The 19,983-nt window shown below is 39.6% G+C and overlaps 1 protein-coding gene across 1 annotated transcript in view; it reads right to left on the minus strand.

The window, feature by feature from the left end:
• Nucleotides 1–1,619: 1,619 nt before the first annotated feature.
• LOC124642394 (hormone receptor 4-like) overlaps nt 1,620–19,983 on the minus strand; it is a 28,826-nt gene continuing 10,462 nt past the window's right edge. Inside the window, exons 2-8 of the mRNA XM_047180802.1 lie at nt 19,548–19,652; nt 12,837–13,940; nt 12,542–12,756; nt 12,046–12,441; nt 10,638–10,830; nt 6,534–6,649; nt 1,620–6,191 (exon numbers count right to left, since the gene is read on the minus strand). Coding sequence (XP_047036758.1) covers nt 6,111–6,191; nt 6,534–6,649; nt 10,638–10,830; nt 12,046–12,441; nt 12,542–12,756; nt 12,837–13,940; nt 19,548–19,652 — 2,210 coding nt within the window. The 3' untranslated portion in view covers nt 1,620–6,110. The remainder of the gene's footprint in view (nt 6,192–6,533; nt 6,650–10,637; nt 10,831–12,045; nt 12,442–12,541; nt 12,757–12,836; nt 13,941–19,547; nt 19,653–19,983) is intronic.

A 19,983-nucleotide genomic window follows, 5' to 3' on the forward strand; every position in this document is an offset into this window, starting at 1 on the left:
AGTAGTTAGAAAGCTTGATTTATTTTTTTTCAGCGAAGATTATTTTGATAGTGTTAACTTGTAAATAATATACAAGTATTACCTCAAAATGTATGTATACATTTTCGAACAAGCAGCGTAAATTTTATGTAGTCTACATAAAATTTACCATTACATATACACTTACAGCTTTATTTCTGCAGGTGATATAAAACATAGCATAGTTTCGAACACTATATATTGCTGTACATTAGCAGTGCTAATAAATAAAATAAGAACTGAATATTCAATTCTTAGGAGTCGTCGTAGCAAGTGTTTACGAGGAAACCCATTAAAGCTATTTTTTTTCTGTTAAGATTTAAATTATCTAAATTGATATTTTGATATAAAGACATCAGTACATTTATAATTATGATATAAATAGGTATATTGCGGACTAGTTTCTCTTGAATTTTTCCCTATTCTAATCCACTGCTTATTGCTTATCCTAACGCAAAGTACCTATGTAGTTTTCTTCTGTAGGCATAACCTATTACAAGACGGGGGATTGTATTATGTATTCCTATATCCTATTCACATTTCCCATAAAATATTATAGTTTTCAATTGTTCTATTGTAGATTCTAATCATATCATGTTTATTATGATAGAATTACAATCCTTTGAAGATAAATGAGCCTATCGACGCTACAGTTTAGCGTTGGTAGGCTTTAAGTTATCATAGTAACCTGTTTTCTTTAATTAATGGTTACTACTTGTTTGTGTAGTCTGATAAGCTAAAGATAAGGGCTAGCACGATGTGGAGAGTCGTGGGCTTAGACTTAGGTACCTGCTTCTAAGTTAAACCTAGATTCATTTAAAATATTTACGTAAATTTGAAACCTGACAGGAATTGATTTTGCTCCCACATAGTATCTAATGTAGATTAATTTTATCTAGTATCAGGGGCCCGATTCTCCTAATTTTACTTAAGCGACATACGATTCACGTTCGACTCGATTCGACTGAGATCCGATCCCGATTCGATTACGATTGAAGCGTATGTGGCATTCCGCTATTTTTTCTTTGAAATAAACGTTTTTATCCTTTTCTATCATTCAATAATGAATCATTTTGTCTGCAAATGATTTACGATTGCAAAATGATTGTACAGCAAACTACCGTATAGACCAAAATTACCAAAATAGCAGACCAATCGCACACCAATCAAATGTCAATCGAATACGATTGGTCTTTTATTAGTAGCAGAATGCCCGATATGGTTAAAACTGCTATTGCGATCATATTGCGATTCGATTTCTATTCGATTTTGACATTATTAACTTAGGAGAATCGGGCCCCTGATCTCATTTTATTGGTAACTCGTATTTACCTCGCTTACGTTTTAAATGGGTATCTTTAGTAGTAAAGTGTAATACATTTGTGTAGAGTATTACCCATACTTTAATAAAGTTTCCTTTTTGACGGTTACACCCATTAACAAATTTCAGTTACCGCGTTATCTTTTACCCATCATTAAGTTACTGAGACTGTGATAATGAATAGCCTACTAGTAACAAGTGATCTTCGAAGCATAACAGCTCCGTGTTTTCGTTGATAGTGTTTTGCAAGGGAATAATTTGGTCAAATAAAATCAATAAATATATTTCACATACAATTTATTTTCTTAAATTATTAACCATTGATTTCCAAGAGTACAACTAAAAAACAAATTAAAGTACAAACACGTTATGCATCGCTAATTAAACACAACTGTAGGTAACTTCTCTTGGCAAACCAGTACATTCGATTGACTACGCCGGCGTGGCGCATCACTCAACGAGACGTACACGAAACTCCTGAGTACTGCTAACAGTCACTGTATATCTTAACTTGGTCGAATTATAACAACAGCCTTATTCCATCGAGAACAGTACAGCAATCAGCAACTAATGTGATTTGCTACGTATAAACATAGAACCCTAATGTATCCATAATACTTAATGTATGCTAGGTCTGAAAGCGATAAGTCTTGGTATTGAGCGAGCCCAACTAAATACGTGAAATACAGCACACTCAACCACATTGAACTCTTACAAACATATTGTTGCCGCTATCCTTACGTGTCTACCGGAGGCACCGTGACAGCGTGACAACTAATTCAACCTGTGATTTCGACCATATTCTATTTAGAAAATTGTAAAAGTGGACACAAAAATGTATCTAAACATTGAAATTAGTAAGATAAGCGAAACGTGTTTGTTTGTGTAACTGTAACAAAATTGATTACTGTTATTATTGATTAGAACATGAAGTATAACTCGTAGAATATATATCTATATGTACTTAGAGTTCAAATATCCATCTGTGACATGTAATTACATACAACAAACACTCGTCAACGTTTCCAAATATATATTCTCTTACGGCGTTACACTCGATTTCATAACTATTTTAATACAATGTCTAATGTACACAAATTTTAACCCTTCTTTTACCCGAAATACTTGAAACGCTATTTTTATACACAACAAACCTTACACTACGAATGTGAAAATATTTCGTCACAATATGTTACATGTAATATCTTACACGTAATTAATTATTCTCTTATGGACTGTAAAGAAATGTGAAATGCATTAAGTTTTTGTTACACCCTTATAAATATATTAACATTATTATGTTTATTACATAACTATATCAGTCAAAATATTTTCGCAGTATTATCTACGAACCGGCTCCGGAACGGCCTGTGCGTCTTGTGATGATGATTAAGATATTCTTGATTCAAATATCCTACAGTGTACCGTTAGTAATGTTACAGTGGTAATTGACGATCGTAATTAATTAGTATGCATACTAGTCCACGCGGCTTAGAGCATCCTGCAGTATGTGAACAGGGAACTCTGAGCAGCACAAGACAGTACAGTTTATAAACACGCGGTGGTATCGGACACACAAGCGCGTTAGAAGCCGGCTGTAACCGTCCGAGTCTCGGGTGTGAAATCTATCTCCGAGACTGGCGGCACTAAAGTTATGCAAACTCATTAAAAATTAAATTAGCAAGCAGAAGCAAATCATTCATAATTGTTTCCTATGAATCGGTCAGTCAATTTTGATATTCAAAAGTTATCCTACGAGTTCCATTAAATTAGACGAAGAGGCGAACAAGCCCTATTTCACAGTAATAGCAAATAATTTAGAAGTGCAACGAAAGCGAGCGCCCATCTTACACGTCGAAGCATAATTTGTATTTACATATTACATGAATGTATAGCCTCAGTGGGCTGTCGTGTACTATTCTAATTAGGTACTCGCCAGTAATGCGCCAATTTCATTGTTTAATTACTAACAATACTATCCTTTGTACAACGCCAATAACATTCTTACAAATCTAATTCCCATTTGATACACTGCCGTTAGTTTCGCCTTAACAATACGCTATGATACTAACAAAATAAGTGTCAATATTACTTACATACATTATCATTTACATACATATTAGTAGAACGATGCACGATTCGCGATTATAGTTATATTTACGATTTCCGTCATTAAATGTTTAAAAATCTATAAAGGCATCTTTACCTCAGACTTTAGATTTAACACCGTCGTTCTGATGGTGTTGTTAAAAACTAATTAATTATAATTAAGTTAGATAAAAAAATGAATAAATAAATATAGTTACCCAATCGTCGTGAAGGGTTCACGTAGTGAGACCGAATATTAGTGAAGGCGCGCGCGCACCGGGCGACGCGCCGCCGCCGCACGCCGCGCGCGTATCCCGCGACACGCTGCGGCGCGCGGCGTGTCGCCTACTCCGATATCATATCACTGTTTACTATCACAATTAACTAATAATTTCACCAACGTCATTAACTTAGCTAAACGTACGTAATATAACAAAATTAATTGAAAACTATTTAGGCATTTGATGGCAGTATCGTAACTGGTTGTATTCAAACTAATTATAATGTACAAAACACATTTAATAACCGCTAATACTTAACTAATGGTAACACGATGAGGAACGGACGTGTATCGCTCATTCAGGTAACAGGATTATCTAATATACAAGTTGTCTGTTGTGTCGACTGCGCTGCGTCGACGCGAGTACCTTCCGCCGTCGACTTGCTACTCGACAGGTCCACTTCCAACCTTCGCGAATGAGACCTTCGATTGTTTTATAGTGTTCTCGGTACTGACAGGTCGTGAAAACTATTTATATTTATAAGTGAGATAGGTGTGTGGCTACTAATTGCTCTGTATACGCCGACGTCGACCGTGAGAAAGCTAAGGCATAAAAAAATCTAATTAACTAGAACCTAAGTCCTTAGAACGAACTTTTTGGTTGTAATTACTTAATTTTAAACAAGGCTTACATCGCCCCCTATAGCTAGTGGTAACTGTTCACCGTTGATGGAACGTTTATTACAAATTTTAACATTAACGATTAATACAAAGTGTTATTTAACGATAACGGCGAATAAATTGTAAGAAAACGAAAGGCAGTGATTACTGACAGTAGTAGGTTTGAGAGTCTTTTCGTAAGATTATTTTAATGTTTTTTTTTGCGATCTTGTTATGATACGTTTTCTATAAATATTGTTAGATACGCCTATTTAATGTGTAGATGTAGATCGGTGTTAGTACTAGGTCTTTAGTAAATAAGTTACATGAGTCCGGGACAGTTAGTAGCGTGATCAGATGAAATGATGGACTTCTACGCAAGACTTTATACATGCAGAGGAATGCTAGAGGGCTAATGCTGTGATGATGTCATGAAATAAATTCATAGTTTCTGACGTGTCTTAAACTGTGTCGATAATGAGTGATGCATGGATGTACCTGTTTTGTAATAAAATTATAACTTCACAATAAAATCACTTATTTATTAATAGTTGCAAATCAATCAAATAGTTTATGTAATCGAGATTTAACGCAATATGTACAAAATATTTTATGTATGTACAAAATGTATCATGAGACTACTTTTACTAGAGGAACGATGCGCGAAAGGAATTCAATGCTACGATATGAAATGACACAAACGATTATAATAATTTGAATATCCGAACAAAATCACGGTACATTGAGCACAATTACATTCGAACACATCAAAGGAAGCAAAGTATAAGATCAATAAATGTCCGAAGCACCTACGCACATAAAGATAACGTCGTCAGCTTAGAAATGCATCGAGAGCAGTCGGCGCGGCGCGGCACGGCACGGCACGGCACAGCACGGCACGAGACCGCCGCGCGCGCCGACCCTTACACCTAGTTAGACCAGAATAAAGAAGTGAAACATTCAGAACGAAACATGCACAAGTAGTGTTATGCGAAATATTGGCAATAAAAATGCATAAGTTGTGACTATAAGAACCGCGCGAGCCACCGCGCCGCTTACGTTAGTGTATAAACAGTACAGTTGTATACAAGCAGTCTTGGTAAACACTGAGAGTAGGTACTTAGTGCTACTTACATTATGTACGAACAAGTCATATAAAATTAAATTGAAATTCTCAATATTACACACCCAGTAGTCTACTGGTTAATCCTAGACGATATAAAATGCAAACTAAAACAGCAGTATTTCATTTACAAGAAACAATTCTGTCTAAAACAACGTTTAACTATATTGTAAAGTTTATCCTATATTTACACAAATAATATATTATGCGATTCTCCGACTGACAAATTTAAATAGTAACATAATATATATTTTATTCTATTTAACACTATGTAGTATACACTACCACGTATAAAACACGCATTCAAGTCCCTGGTACCTTACGTAATAGCTATTTTAATAATAAATCAGTCTGTCAATTGGGACGTTTTAATTCCTCTACTAAACAATAAACCAATACACTCATCGACTCAACAAAGGTATAATGTACCGCACTTGTGTTGACTGTCACTGTTTGTCGCACTGAGCGGGGCACACTGTCGGCGCTCGAGTAGGAACATTTGTACGAACTCTTGTGCTGCGCGGGCGGCGCGGTGTCGACGCGGTGTCGGCGCGTGTCGGCGGCGGGTGAACACATGGTGGCGAGTGCGATCATAAGACGGGGGTGCGGCGGGGGAGCGGGCGCGGGCGGGGAGTCAGCCGCTCGTACATCGAGAACTAGACGCCCTGCTGCGCCATGTACTATCTGATCTCCGCCGAGTTCAGCACGAAAGGTACGTAGAACATTTTGCTCTCGAGCAACAGGTTCGCCGCCGCTTGGATCTGTAAGTGAAAACGACAACTTAGTATCGTGAAATCAAAAGCTTTCCTTCGACTTTCTATTGTGAATGTGCCTTGTAAATTTTACTTTGCGGGATAGACGATAAATCTGCTATCTTATCCCTTGGTAACGAAGCCGGCTGTATAAATTGTGTATTTATGCAACTGTTATTGACTGACAAAGATATTGCATGCTGAGTGATCTATAACGGCTCTCTCTTCCGAAAAAAGCAATTTATTCATCCGTGCTGAAAATTAAGAGAAAGCCTTGTACACGGCCTGCTCACTTAATTCGTGGGGCACTACAGAGTGAAGAAGTTAATTATTAAAAGCATTTTGAATTACCTCAGGTATCCTGGCGAAGAGTTCCTGTAGCCTTCCAGGATGATGCGGAGCGGCGTGCTCCAGATAACTGCGCAGCACCTGCACGTACCGATCCTGAATACCCTCCAACTCAACTTCTGAAACAAACGAAATCAAGCTTTAAAAGCTGCACGAATAAAATCAATACTTGAAGGTGTGTAATCTAACGTTCAACTGGAAATTATTCAACGGTCGCACTCGTAGTAGCGAATGGCATTGAGTTGTACTGATTATTATATTTCCTACAATCATGCAATGACGATCATGTTTAGTGTAGCTACTCGCTTGTAGATGGCGCTGCGCGTTGGCGGTAAACCAATGCCAGGGCGCGCGCGGTGCGGCGGTGACGTCACGCGCTCAGTAGGTCACTCCGATAGCAGGGCAACGACCGCGGCTAGCCGTTGACCTCCGCTCGAGCTCGCTCGCGTCCTCACCGCGCTGTCGCCGTCTCGTTCTCGCGCGCGCATTTTTCCACGATATTGTACGCGCGACTGTTTCGTGTGTGCTGTTATTGCGACTACATTTAATTGATGTTGGTTTATTTTTGCTGAACAATATACAATTAATGGTTGAATATATTATTGATGAGAACTATTTTGATGAAATGTATTGTATTTAATTTGTTGTATAGAGTTTATCTTTATGGAGCTGCATAGAGCACACACGTTTCGAAGTATGCGTTTTATCGTGTGGTATCAGTGTGCATTTTAGCAGCGCGCGCATGTAGTACTGGTTACGTAAATGAATGCGCGCGAGACGTAGCGGTACTCGTTCATTCTATAATCTGCGCTTGCGCTTTTTTCAATGCGCACAGTGCGCTGCAAAAGAGAAAGTTCGCCTTCCGCGTCGCGCTTTCCGCTCCGAGAGTGAAATGCTGTCCCGTTTTAGCTGACGTAACTAACTCTACACTATTATACGCAATGCGCTTTTGAATGCAATGCGACAGTTTTAATTCTATACGGGTTAACAACCTATTGCAGTTTGATTTAATTACATAGTAATTAGAGTGTATCGAGTGTCATTTACTCCATTTTAATTTGGCTCATTATATCGTTAACGGTGAATGTGTTAAATTGCAGTTTATGTTTAGTATTAAATTAACATACAATGCGAAAAATAGCCACACAAGCAGTGACAAATATGGCGACACGTTCCTAAAATTCTAATGCATTACTCAACGCTCACACGCAACAAACATTTTGTTACAAGTATCTAACAAGCACACAGTCATACAGGCGGCGCGGCGGGTTGCGCAAACGCTTTCCATTTCACCGTAGTCCGCGCTAGCGCACTACCAGGACTTACCACACACATACACGTGTGGCTACAGTGAAAATAAAAACTGATGTGACAAACACAAGTACCTATTGCTTTTTACAAGGACAGTTTTCCTCCTTTCGAAAGGTGTCATTTGAATTGTAATTTTGACTGAAGTTTTTTTTTTTTTTGTTACATTTGAAAGTTAAGAATTCGATACTTCTTGAAATAGTTTAAGAAGGTATATAATGAAAGATTATTTTATCTACGTGAAGATAAATCTAATTAATTTTTAAAGGCTTTCATAATCCTCTTTACGCCTACTTGCAACGCATTTTACCTACTCCCTAAACCTGTAACTCTATAAAATGGCATGCAGGCGACTCAATCAGCGCTTATGTAGGTTATCAACAATATCAATTCGAAGCCAATTCTGTTCGATAGCTCGCTTCATTGACAACTGGCATAAGTGGCCTATTCCTTGTGTACACACGCACTGTTTGCCAGATCTAAGATTTGATAACGAAGTTAAAACCATGACTTTATTACTTCAGATTTACGGATACACTCATAAGGAAAAATCCTTGATTTAACTGATTTGTCAATATAAATAAATTAGTCATCTTTGCATAGTAACATTCCAAGAGGATCTCGAAGAGAGTGGACTACTTTCGTAAACTTTGATGATGCAAGCGTCAATTGAGAAGTGTTTAACAAGATATAACGGACACCAGCAAATTTCTCGGGTGTCATATTCAAGCAATATTGCTCTTACTGCTCTTAGTGTCAAACGATTAATTATGCAGTTGCGTTATGACGTTATAATCTGTAACACTTGGGAAACTGTTGCTATTATAACAAATATAGTATCCAAAGTTTAATTTACATAACCGTCGTGCAACATAATACGCGGTATTTCCGAGCGCGGCCAAACACCGAGTACTTTCATAGTTTGATAAACAGCGCACCTACTTAACGTATAAATGTGCATGTGCGGTGAAAATAATTTTCAAACATGGCGTTAGAGCGTGGTGCGACCTAGTTACAGCGATAACACAGGATGTCACAGTTTCCCTGAGAGCTAGGGCTGTGATTAGCCGTGTTAAAACATCGCCGAAGGTTACTAGTGATTGAGTCGCGTCTTGCCATGCACGCACAGGTACATTCTATTGCGTCTCAAACTTGCTTATTGAAACTTCACTTACTAGCTGTAACTAATGAAATTACCTTTTCTGTTTCTAAATTTATTTTCTGCAAGGCTATTGAGTTTCTTCTATAACCAAGCGTATTTCATTACTAATAAATTATACGAGTACAAGAGAAAAAGCCTGACGTACATGAAAACTTTTCCGATATAAATAAGTAATCGTATCAGCGAAGATATCTGAAGACTTTCGTATGTCAGCAAAGTTTATCGAGTGAAATTGTTATCAAAGTCGAGAAGTGGTTCCTGTTCGGTGTCGCGAGCTCACGACGTGCCACATCTGGGTTACTTATAACATAAATCATAATAATATTAACGAACACTTTGCGCTGCGTATCACACAACGCGTCGAGATTTTTATTGTCTTGTCGCATTTCGTATTGTGTCCATTAATCATGAGATAAAATCTACCGTTACATTTCTGAAGCTTTCGTATCATATTAGAAAGTGCTTTTTGAGCTCTCTTTACTTTTCTTCGGAATGACAAATTGCTATTCTGGTTATAGCTCTAACGCTCTGACAATCGAAAGTGAAACTAATTCTTTAAGAAGTAAGTAGAACAAAACAATTATTATATTTTCCGATAATAACTATTTTTATCGAGAAGATTATAAATAAAAGATCCCACGACAGAAATGTTTATAAAGGCTGTTTGTCGCTTCACGTGTTCGCGTAAAGGCTACTAAGTTATAGATATAAAGCGGCTAACATAATGAGTCAGGTCGACGTCAGAGCGTAGGATGCCTAGCTTGCGTAACAGTAACTGACCTACATGCATCGTGGGCCGATGCACCCCTCGGCGACTTTATAACTGGATTACAATGCGGTGCGTTGACTTACTCAAGTAATGGACTCGCGTATCTGCGGGGTAGTGTACACACAGCTTTAAGTAAGCCTGTCCACTTTTATCTACCTATGCCTACTTTGTAGAAAGAGGAAAATTTTGCTAGTTTGTTTGTGGTGTTGTACCTACTCACTATAAAAAAAAAAATTGTAACAGGAAGCCAAATTATGTCATAGTGTTTGTCTATATTATTATAATGACTTATTACGCGAGCGACACGTAACGGGCACGTAATAAATGATTAAAGTATTTGTAAGTTTTCGAGGCAAAATTCCGCGAAAGAGAAGAGATTAAGTATCGCTAATTGAATATTAAAATAAAAGTATTTGGTTACGAAAACAAGGAAGCTCTATCCAGTATTTACATAGCCTAAATAAAGCCGGCCTCAATGGCCTGCATTGCGGTGAAAGGTTATCCATTCGCCAATTAACACAATTAAAAATCAAAGAGTTTTCTGAACTAAAAAAATTTGACGTCAAATTGTAAACCGTTGTTATCGACAAGTTATAAAATAAACTGATTATTTATCGGGTTTAAGTGATAATAAAGAGGTTAGATTGAAATAATAAGCAACCCGATTTATCCAGTTTCGAAGCTAATATTGTACACATGATATCAAAGTTTTTAAGTTTCTTTTCAAGTTCGGATTAATCACATGACAAAAAAACCATTTGACGATTTTCTGATTTTGAACTAATGTGTCTCCTAACTAAAGGCTGAATGAAGATTTGATCTAGATGCTGAATTCCTATAAAGAAAAATCAGTATTTATTATATTTACCTTGGTTTAATAGTATGTAGACCTTCAGGCAAACGTACTCCTCCATCCGAAGCTGTATGCGGCGGAAGACACAGGTTATCTGCGTCATCTTTTCCACCACCAGCCCCACGTCAAGCCGCAGCTGTTCCAACGTGATGGGTCTACCCATCAGTGACGTCAAACAGTTCTGCAGCGTCCGAAGGTTCGCGTTTACCTGGTAGAAAAATGAAGTTGTTATTGGAAAGTGTGCCTTGAGGGTTGGGTGATAAAGAACTATTTTGATTGCAGCACTCAGTCACATGCTGTCATTTGTTTTCGAGGTACATTAAGGGTTAATTTAAATGTAGAGTTCTTAATCACATGTCTTCATTTGTTTAATGCGATATTGTAACGTGATCAATCAGCTACATAGAATTCTACTTTCTCCGGTTATTGCGAGTTTAGTTATTTTCATTACTTCATGTATTTGTTATATCGATGAATATGCATAAATATGAATGACAATTCATTAACTCATTTAAGAGCAGGTCTACAAAAATAGTTCCTATTCAGAGACCTAACAATTCCTATGAAATGACTTGTTTGTCACAAATATAAATATCTTGTTTTCCACAAAACGATGCTATAATACATAGAGGTACATCTCATTTCACGATAAGTGAATGCAAATGAGGCATGTCGTTTGCCAAGGGCTTTTCTTGTTATATAGTCATATACTTAATTAGCATATTATAAAACAAACAGCTAGAAGTAGAAATACAAGTCAATGCATATGTAATCATTTTCAATTGCTAAAAAACGTTCGCAGCTTCGAACATAATACGTTATTTACGTAATATCGACTGAATAAATAAAGAGGAAATGCTCTAGACAATGAAAATTACTTTCTGAATAACTACCGTTATTACGGCACCGCGTGTGCAGTTTATGTAATGCGTGCAATTCTCAGGTCGCGATCCTGTTCGTTGCATATTGCTCGAGCGAGCAACATAGTGTCTATTGCAAGCTAGACGAAGCAAACCAATAAATACTGCTAACCTCTTTATACGTTGAAACAAAATACGAATGATGAATAAATAAAGTTCAATTAGTCGTGAATCTGGTCATCTATAAAATAATAGAAAGGTTCGGAGTCTAGAGTGCATTAATTGCCTAGTGTAACATAGCTGGTTATGCGGTGAGTGTGCAAACGTCCGAGTGCAACTAGTTGTCTGGCAGCCGCAGCCGGCGACTTTCTACCGCGGTTGCGCAAGCGATGCAGATCACGTAACTGCACTCCGGCGCATGTGCGGAAGTCTCTGGAGCGAATGTGACCCGGAGCGTGCTTGAGCCACATCTAGGGCTCGTTACTCAAATTGGGTGGAAAAATGCCTTTATATACGACTTTCGTAACATTTTCACTAACGCTGCAATATTAATTGACACTCACCTCTTGCATAAAGTCTTGTTCGTGGTCCGACGAGGGCGGCGCGTGCGCATGCTTCCCGTGCATCGCCTGGTATGCCGCCGTCGTCAGTACTGAGATCTCATGCCATTTCTCCATCAACAGCTTGGAATGTATTTCCATTGGTATTTCCATAATGAATGGTAGTTTCTTCGTCCAAGCGACCATTTTGTGCACGATCGAGTCCCCGATCTTACATAGTTTGTCTCCTATTTCTGAGGTGTCGTGGAGCAGGTCTGGTAGATGCCGCACCGTGGCGATGTCCTCCATGGCATCGCAGTCTATCAGAGCACGAATCATGTGTAGCGCCCTTTCCAGGGGCACAGCACGATCTCGTGATGATGACACGGCACTTTCTAACCGTGCTCTTAGGTGGACAACCTGGAATAAAAATGATAGCGTAAACATAATGCTTTAATAATCAATTATGAAAAATTTATTAACATTATGATGATTAGAATGTTTTCTTCATACGACTTACCTCGCTAGGGTTGGTGAGTGCAGTCTTAAGAATGGTGCCATTGACCAGGTGAGATGGGATAGGCGGTAAAGGGTCTTTGGGCTTCTCAGGTGGTGACGCTCGACTCGTCGTCGTCGCCGCCTTATTGGCTTTCTTATGCTTTTTGTATTTTACTTTGTATAAGTTATAGACGGCACCGCTATTCCTTCCACCTGGCATCCGATCCTCTCGTACCGCTGTTAAATAACAATTATTAGGAAAATGCAATTAATCAAATTAGTTCAGGATTATAATTTATATAGAAGTAGGTACAAACCTTGTAAAACCATTCCTTGTTCGATACACTTCTTGAATCGGCAATATTGGCATCTATTTCTCTGCGCTTTTGTAATTTCACAGCCACCGTCAGCTACGCACGTGTAAACTCGTCGGTTCTGTACAGTCCGTTTGAAGAAACCTTTACACCCCTCACAAGTAATGATGCCATAATGAAGACCTGTAGCTTTATCTTCACAAATCATGCAGATCATAGGTTGTTCATCTTCATCACGTTCAGCCTCAGGTGCGTAGGCTCGAAGCTCGGGTCTAGGTAGCGCCAGCGCGCTCGCTCCAGCCACCTGTGATGCCCCGGCGACACTGCCGGCCGCAGCACTCAGGTTCAGTGCGGTAAGCTGCTGGTGCGCGGGCAGCTGCGATACGTCTCCCGCCCAAAGCAGTTCCATATTTAGAGGAGGGCCTCGTGGTCGCCTTAGTTCACCACCAAGATTGAGTAATAGCCGCGCGGCAGACTCTTCGCTACATGTAGCCGGGTCGGGGGTGGGTGGCGTCGGTGTGTGGGACGCACTCGCCGCCGGCTCCCCGCTAGATGTAGGCGCTGGCAGCGTCCAGAACATCGTCCGAACTCCACCTGACTCGCCCATTATCACAGCGGGAGTGCCCCGCCATTGCGTTGAGCCTCGTGCACCAGGTTTGGGTTCGAGTGGTTGCGGTGGGAAGTGCCCGCCTATCAGCTCCGGTTTGACACCGTTGATGCAGGCAGCCGGTGGCCAAGGCCCTGGCGATAGCGAGGTGTGCGAGCCCGGTGGTGGGGGAGCGAGAGCTCGTGGCCTATAAGGCTGAGGAGGTTCCGGGGTGCCTTCAAGCTTTACAGAAGATAGCTGTGGAGGCGTCGCATCAGGTTTGTTGCTGGCTGGTGAGCACTCTGCCTTAACAGAAGCCGGGCTGCTCTCGAACTTGATGACGGAGTAGGGCGGCGCGGAGCGGATGACGGTGGGATGGCAAGCAGGCGATGGCGTCGGAGAGCCGCCGCCGTCGAACACGGGCGGCGGATGCGGCGGCGTGCTGCAGCCCGCCTCGGCCATGCGCGGCGACGGCGGGCCGGGGTCCGGCGACGACGTGCTGGTATCGGCGGCCGACTCGCCTGTGGGCACACGCGGTTCAGTTAACAACAGTGACGGGCGACCTCTCGTCTCGCACAAATAGAAAAAGAACACCATAGAGTTTTTAGAAGCGACTTATAGAAACTAGGTGAAATGTCAACGACCGCGCGGCGCGATCGTAGTTGAGCGCGCGGGGCGCGACGCGGGGACGCGACACTGCACTTCCCGACGCCGCCGACTAGATTAGCTAGTCGGTTGCGTCACGATGTGAGCGCCGCCCCGGCCACATACAACACTAACCTATTATATTTATGGATGAAGTTTTGGAACACGTTTAGTCATAATGAGGTACGATCTCGCCAACTTAAGATTTATGTGGTTGTAACTAATTAATTGATCTCATAAAGTTTGAGGGCAGAATGCAATAATCTATGTACTATCCAGAATAGATGTGGAAAATGTAGGAAGTATGGATGCGGGTCGCGCTGCGAGCACGAGATGCGGCGGCGCGCGAGGAGAAAGTGAAAGCGGCGCGAGCGCAGATGCGGCGCCCGGAAGCGTTGCGCCTGCGCTCCACACACACCACAAAGGGCTCTACGTCACACAACAATAACGCCTATTATGTTATATTAATATAATATATACATACTAACTATGTTTATAAAACTCTCTAGTTAAATAGATTCTAAAATAAATATTTATCACTGCTTACCTAAGTAAAACTTCTTATGGTAGATACCTGTACTAGATTGGATTCACTAAAGTTAACAATCGTAATCTCATTGCTTATTTGATTAAGTATTATTTACTAGAAAACTGTGTGAACTACTTGAGAAATATGAATACTTCCACAACAAGTGCACAAACCATCCCAAATCAAAGACGCCGACTGAAGTAGCGACAAGATCTAAGAGATGCAACAATATTACAGTTATGCAGTCCCGCTCTTTTCTACGTGCGTATTTACTTTCTAGTGTTATCTTTGAATCCAAATCCCAAACTTTTCAATCTTCAAATAGTTGTACTTACTTAAATGGAAATATGTACCAAAATTAAATCATTACCATAAATCTAAACACTAAACTTTACCGACTTTTTATTACTAAATCCATAGGCGTAGTCTTAACTCTCACGTGATTGATTATTACATCGCAAACACGGTCAATAGTCCGATGACTTGAGGAACTGATCTTTTTAATCACATAATTGTCCACAGTGGTCTAATTGGAAATTTCAAGATAATGATATTAGTAAATTTGAGAAGAAAACAAAAATATTGTGGTGATATAATGAACTTCATTTGTGCAAGGCGCGCGGTTATCCAGGCTGGATACAGGGACGCGCGGGCGCAAAAATTTTGCGCGGTTTTGTTTACACGAGGAAAAGTCGCGAAGAAAGTTTTCCAGTGTCGGCGGCGCGACGTCGGGCGGCGGGCGCGCGCAGTGAGCCCGACCTACCGCACGAGCGCAGCCGCGCCCCGCTCCCCGCAGCGCTTCCCGGTCCCTCCCTCCAGCCGCTATTAGGTCACTCAGACGGCCGTGCGTGCGAACTGCAACCGCACAATGACTAGTGCAACGCGTGCACCGCTCTCGCTTCGAGGACGATCTCTATTTCACTTCGCGTCCTTTGCCACATCATTGGTGGGGACCGATCTTTCTAGCCGCGTGATGCAATAGCTCTAGAGGTTCTAGGTAGACTCACACTAGCGCCTAGATAAACGTCCCGTTCTGATTACTCGTTTTATGGTAGTGGTAATGTTGCACATAGCTAGTTTTCCTGTATCTCGTTGCCTTTGCCAAATAATGAACTCTAACGCTCACGGCGTTAGAGTTCATTATTTTATGTAACTAATCTCGCATATTGGTGCTAGATCGAGTTAGTGTTTGTTTGGTAAAAGAATAGACAGACAACAATAAAGGCAGTTACGTAAGCTGCAAGTCTTTTATTTCGGGGCGGATGAACGATCGTTTATTCGGTCGCTGCAGGCTCGAAGGTCGGCCGCGGTCACCGACACATGGGAAAGTGGGTCACACCCCCTACCCCGGCCCCCCGCCCGGCACCCTGGGGCTCCGCTCCACCACGTGTCCGCGCGCCCCGCCGACCCGCCTGCCTCCCAACTTGAATGTATCAATCATTTCTTTCGCGAAAGTCATCATTGTAATGCGAGGGATGTATTATACGAGTAGTGGCAGTGATTCATTATCCCTCTTGCCGGCGTTAAAGTATATTTAAATTATCAATGCTGGTTCGAATTCCGTTAAAATGAAATCTTATTATTTTTTCAGGTTAATTATTATTTAATTTTACGAAACCCTCGTAGCCTACGATTTAAAGAAAGCTTTCCTACTGAAATGATCCTCTTAAACTTGGGGCATCAACCATGATCGAATTCATTTTACAAACGGGTGAAGCCTTACATTACTCGTAGTGACACCTTAATTCAACCTAACTGAACACGTAATCTAATCCATAATCGCAAAATCACAAAGTTTTCGATAATCAATTTAAGTCTTGGCAACATTCTACCCCCGTTTATGCAGCAAAGTAATCGCTAATCTTATCACATGCGATTGGCCTCCAGCCTCCAGCGATATCGACGTACTTCTTTCTGGTACCTCAAGTGCAGCTGACCTCGCTTGCGAAAATAGCGTGACGATACAAACAGTTTTACTATTTCACTTGAATCTGGTAGTAATTTATTTACGCTCGCGTTATCACAAGACCTTCGGTGGGTGGTACAACGACTTTGTGATTAGTACTTGCAGATACGTATAATTTTTCGCAACTGAAATATTCATGCTTTTACTCGGTTATTTATGGGGTTTTATATACCTATAGCCTGTACTATATATGTACATACCTATTTCTGATAAACCATGAGTTTACGAGTCTTTGAAACGAATCAACTAAGTATAAATATGTGCCGTAGCTAACAGGTATTATTTTATGTTACCAGGGTATTAATACATACTTTTACAGGAAAGTTGATGCTATTGATTTATTTATAACGTTTTGTGAGTTTAATGCACCTTCTATGCACTGTTTACTTGTACAAGGCTAGAATGAGTACCGCAATAAACTCAAAGCAATTTATAAACACAACGTGGAAACATGAGCGTTTCCAAATCAATGACGCGTTTTTAATTTGGTGTCACGTACTTTGCGTTTCAGAAATGAACGGCCCTAACCCCTTCAATAAATAAATGAAATGGTACGAGAGTCATTTGGCATGCATAATTAAGAAAGGCCAAAAAACAATTGGTTGGGTCGTTATCTCGTTAGTACGTACAAAGTGGTGTGTCACAGAAGTGCGTGTGAGGGCGCGTCACGATGACGCTTCCCGCGTCACGCCACGGTCGCGTCACACCCCACGTAGCTGTTTCAAGCGTTTTCCACGCAGCCATGCTGCCCGCTCCAATGCTCCCAACTTAGCTACCGTTACACGAATTTTGTATGCGAATATCTCAGTGATAAACTTCGAAAATAGAACCCGTCTATTCCTGGAAAGAATTATTACAATTTTAAATAGAGTTTGACGTGCGTGTTTACGTTCGGATACGTGCTGTTTTGATTAGGCTGAATAGGTTACTGATCTTTGTCTATGTTTTTCTTGTTGAGCGAATGACTGTCATGAATGTAATTTTTTGCTGAAACATTATTGCATAAAGAGACTGTCGAGATAAAAGCAAGTCACTTCCATAAAGAAGTGTAAGCTTAAAAATAAAAGATGGTGTTCTTAAATCATGTTCGGCGTTAGCCTCGGGCGTGATGTTACGTTATATGACAGGGAATACATCTTTCTCTCATGTGTAATTCATGAGGCTACAATAGCAATAATTACAGCACCGGTATTTATTGCTTTCACCTTTCTTGGGTTTACGTAAACTTTCTTTATCACCGTGACTTCACTTGCTACGTCATTGTTACGTAATCATTATTAAGTGTTACTATAAAAAATATTAACATAGACCAAGTTCAAGTGGCTGTTTTCTGGGCGTATCCGATATTTTGCAAGCGCTATTAAAAAAACATGTTTTCTGAAAGGCCAGATATAAATTCAATTATCTATTGATTCTATTTTCAAATTTAATTCTTGAATGCTTTTTGGTTGCGATAATACTCTTTCTTTTGTTTCTTGAACAATCGATCTTGAACTCTCGAGTTTCAATACCTATAGTTCGGCCATTCAGAGAATGCGTTCCTGACACGTCGCGATTGAACTGACGACGTAACTTTGCAATGGCGTTGCAGTTACGATAAAAATATTTTTGCTGGTTGTTTACCGTTTTAACAATTGAGGAGCATTAAAACAACATTATTATATCAATAATCAATGAATGTTATAATTCAGTCAGTTCAATCGCGACGTGTCAGGAACGCATTCTCTGAATGGCCGAACTATAAGTGCTTTCATTAAAGCAAGATGACTTTTAAAATTATTGTTATAATAGTGAAATATAAGATTACGAAGATTATAACCGCTATTCATAATCCGTGCGGCAGCGACAACTTGTTGAACCGGATCTCGTTTTTGGAAGTTATTTTTTAATGTATTTGTAAGTGAAAGTTTGCATTTCTCGTAACCAGTTTCGACTCTCTCACGGCGTGTTATGTTGATCTGTTATTTAACTTTTAGTGACGATCATTATCAAACACTAATTTGTTTACGAATATCTCGTTGTGTAATCGATAATATCGATTTGAGTGGATGAGCGTTTTATTTTCTCGATTTTTTACAGATTTTTTCCTTGATGAAAAGAAAATCCCTATATAAACGAGTTCCACACGAAAAGTATTTACGGTATTTTAGTTTGAAAGTGTCCACTTTCAAGAAAGTAGATTTCTAGAAACTCTTAAGTGCAAAATTTCACGACTTTACGTTATGGTACTGAAAATGTAAGGTTTTATTTTAAAGTTAGGAAACCGAAGTTATAATCACCAAAGAAGAGGCTTTACTAATATAAAAGTATACGTACCTAGTTATGTGACATATAATCTCTGAAAATAATTACCCTTTAGCAGATATGCTTTTAGAGAAATACTTAATACTGCGTTTCGGACCTACCCTTAGTGCATCGATATATTTTACAAACATGCTACACTATGAGAAGAATCGACCTAAAATAATCATATAATCCTTGGAATAAAAAACTAAAACAATAAAAAAAAACAAAAAAAAATAAGTCCGCCCCCACCATTAGTGGAAATGTGAGGGTCACGTTTAAATGAAAATGAAATTACTAGTAACAAAAGACTTCGCAGCGACAGAAAGTGATAGCGGTCCGTGATCCGCGTCACAACTATGGAAGACATCTCGACACGAATAACAAGTACCACAGTACTGCGACCTTATGTCTCGCACTTTATCTATTTATTTACAATTTACAATAACAATGCCGTTACGTCTGCTACTGGCTGGCAAAAGCCTTACAGTTCCAAAGAGGCGGGAAATCAGCTTCGAATATGTCTATGGTGTTCTTTTTTTAAACGCAATGACAGTAAAAAGTATGACCATAAAAAGCCGAAGAAAAATAAAACCATAAATCTTTCAGCGTATTAATAAATAATTGCTTACAATTATGTCTCATTACGGTTTTGTATGGTCATTCGGAAGGATAATAATAAATAGTAATTTACATGCAACTTACCATCGCTACTACATCGGGAGTCAACTTTCCGCCTCTTGAGTTTGAGGTCTTGGAACAGACTCATGTTGTCGAGGTCACACGGGCCGCGGCTGAGTGTCATTATTCCTGAAACAAGAAAAAATAAACATGAAAATCTATGACAATAGTAACCTATTTTGTTTTCTTTTAAAGAATATCCGGCGGGTTTAATGGTATTAAACCCGCTAAATTAATTGAGAAATTCTTTAAAAACACATTCAATTACCTATTACTTTAGACCAACCTTGTTTAGTTTACATTAGCTGTTATCTTTCAACTTCATTTTTTTAAACTAGGAGATTTTTTACTATAGAAGTATAATTTAAAAATGATATCAAGTTGGCTTATTTATTAAATATTTTTATAAAATTTTATTTAAGTTCTTGCGTAGGTAATTATGTTTAGGTTTTGTTACTAC

The sequence above is a fragment of the Helicoverpa zea genome, chromosome 2 (assembly GCF_022581195.2).
Source record: "Helicoverpa zea isolate HzStark_Cry1AcR chromosome 2, ilHelZeax1.1, whole genome shotgun sequence".
Classification (NCBI taxonomy): domain Eukaryota; kingdom Metazoa; phylum Arthropoda; class Insecta; order Lepidoptera; family Noctuidae; genus Helicoverpa; species Helicoverpa zea.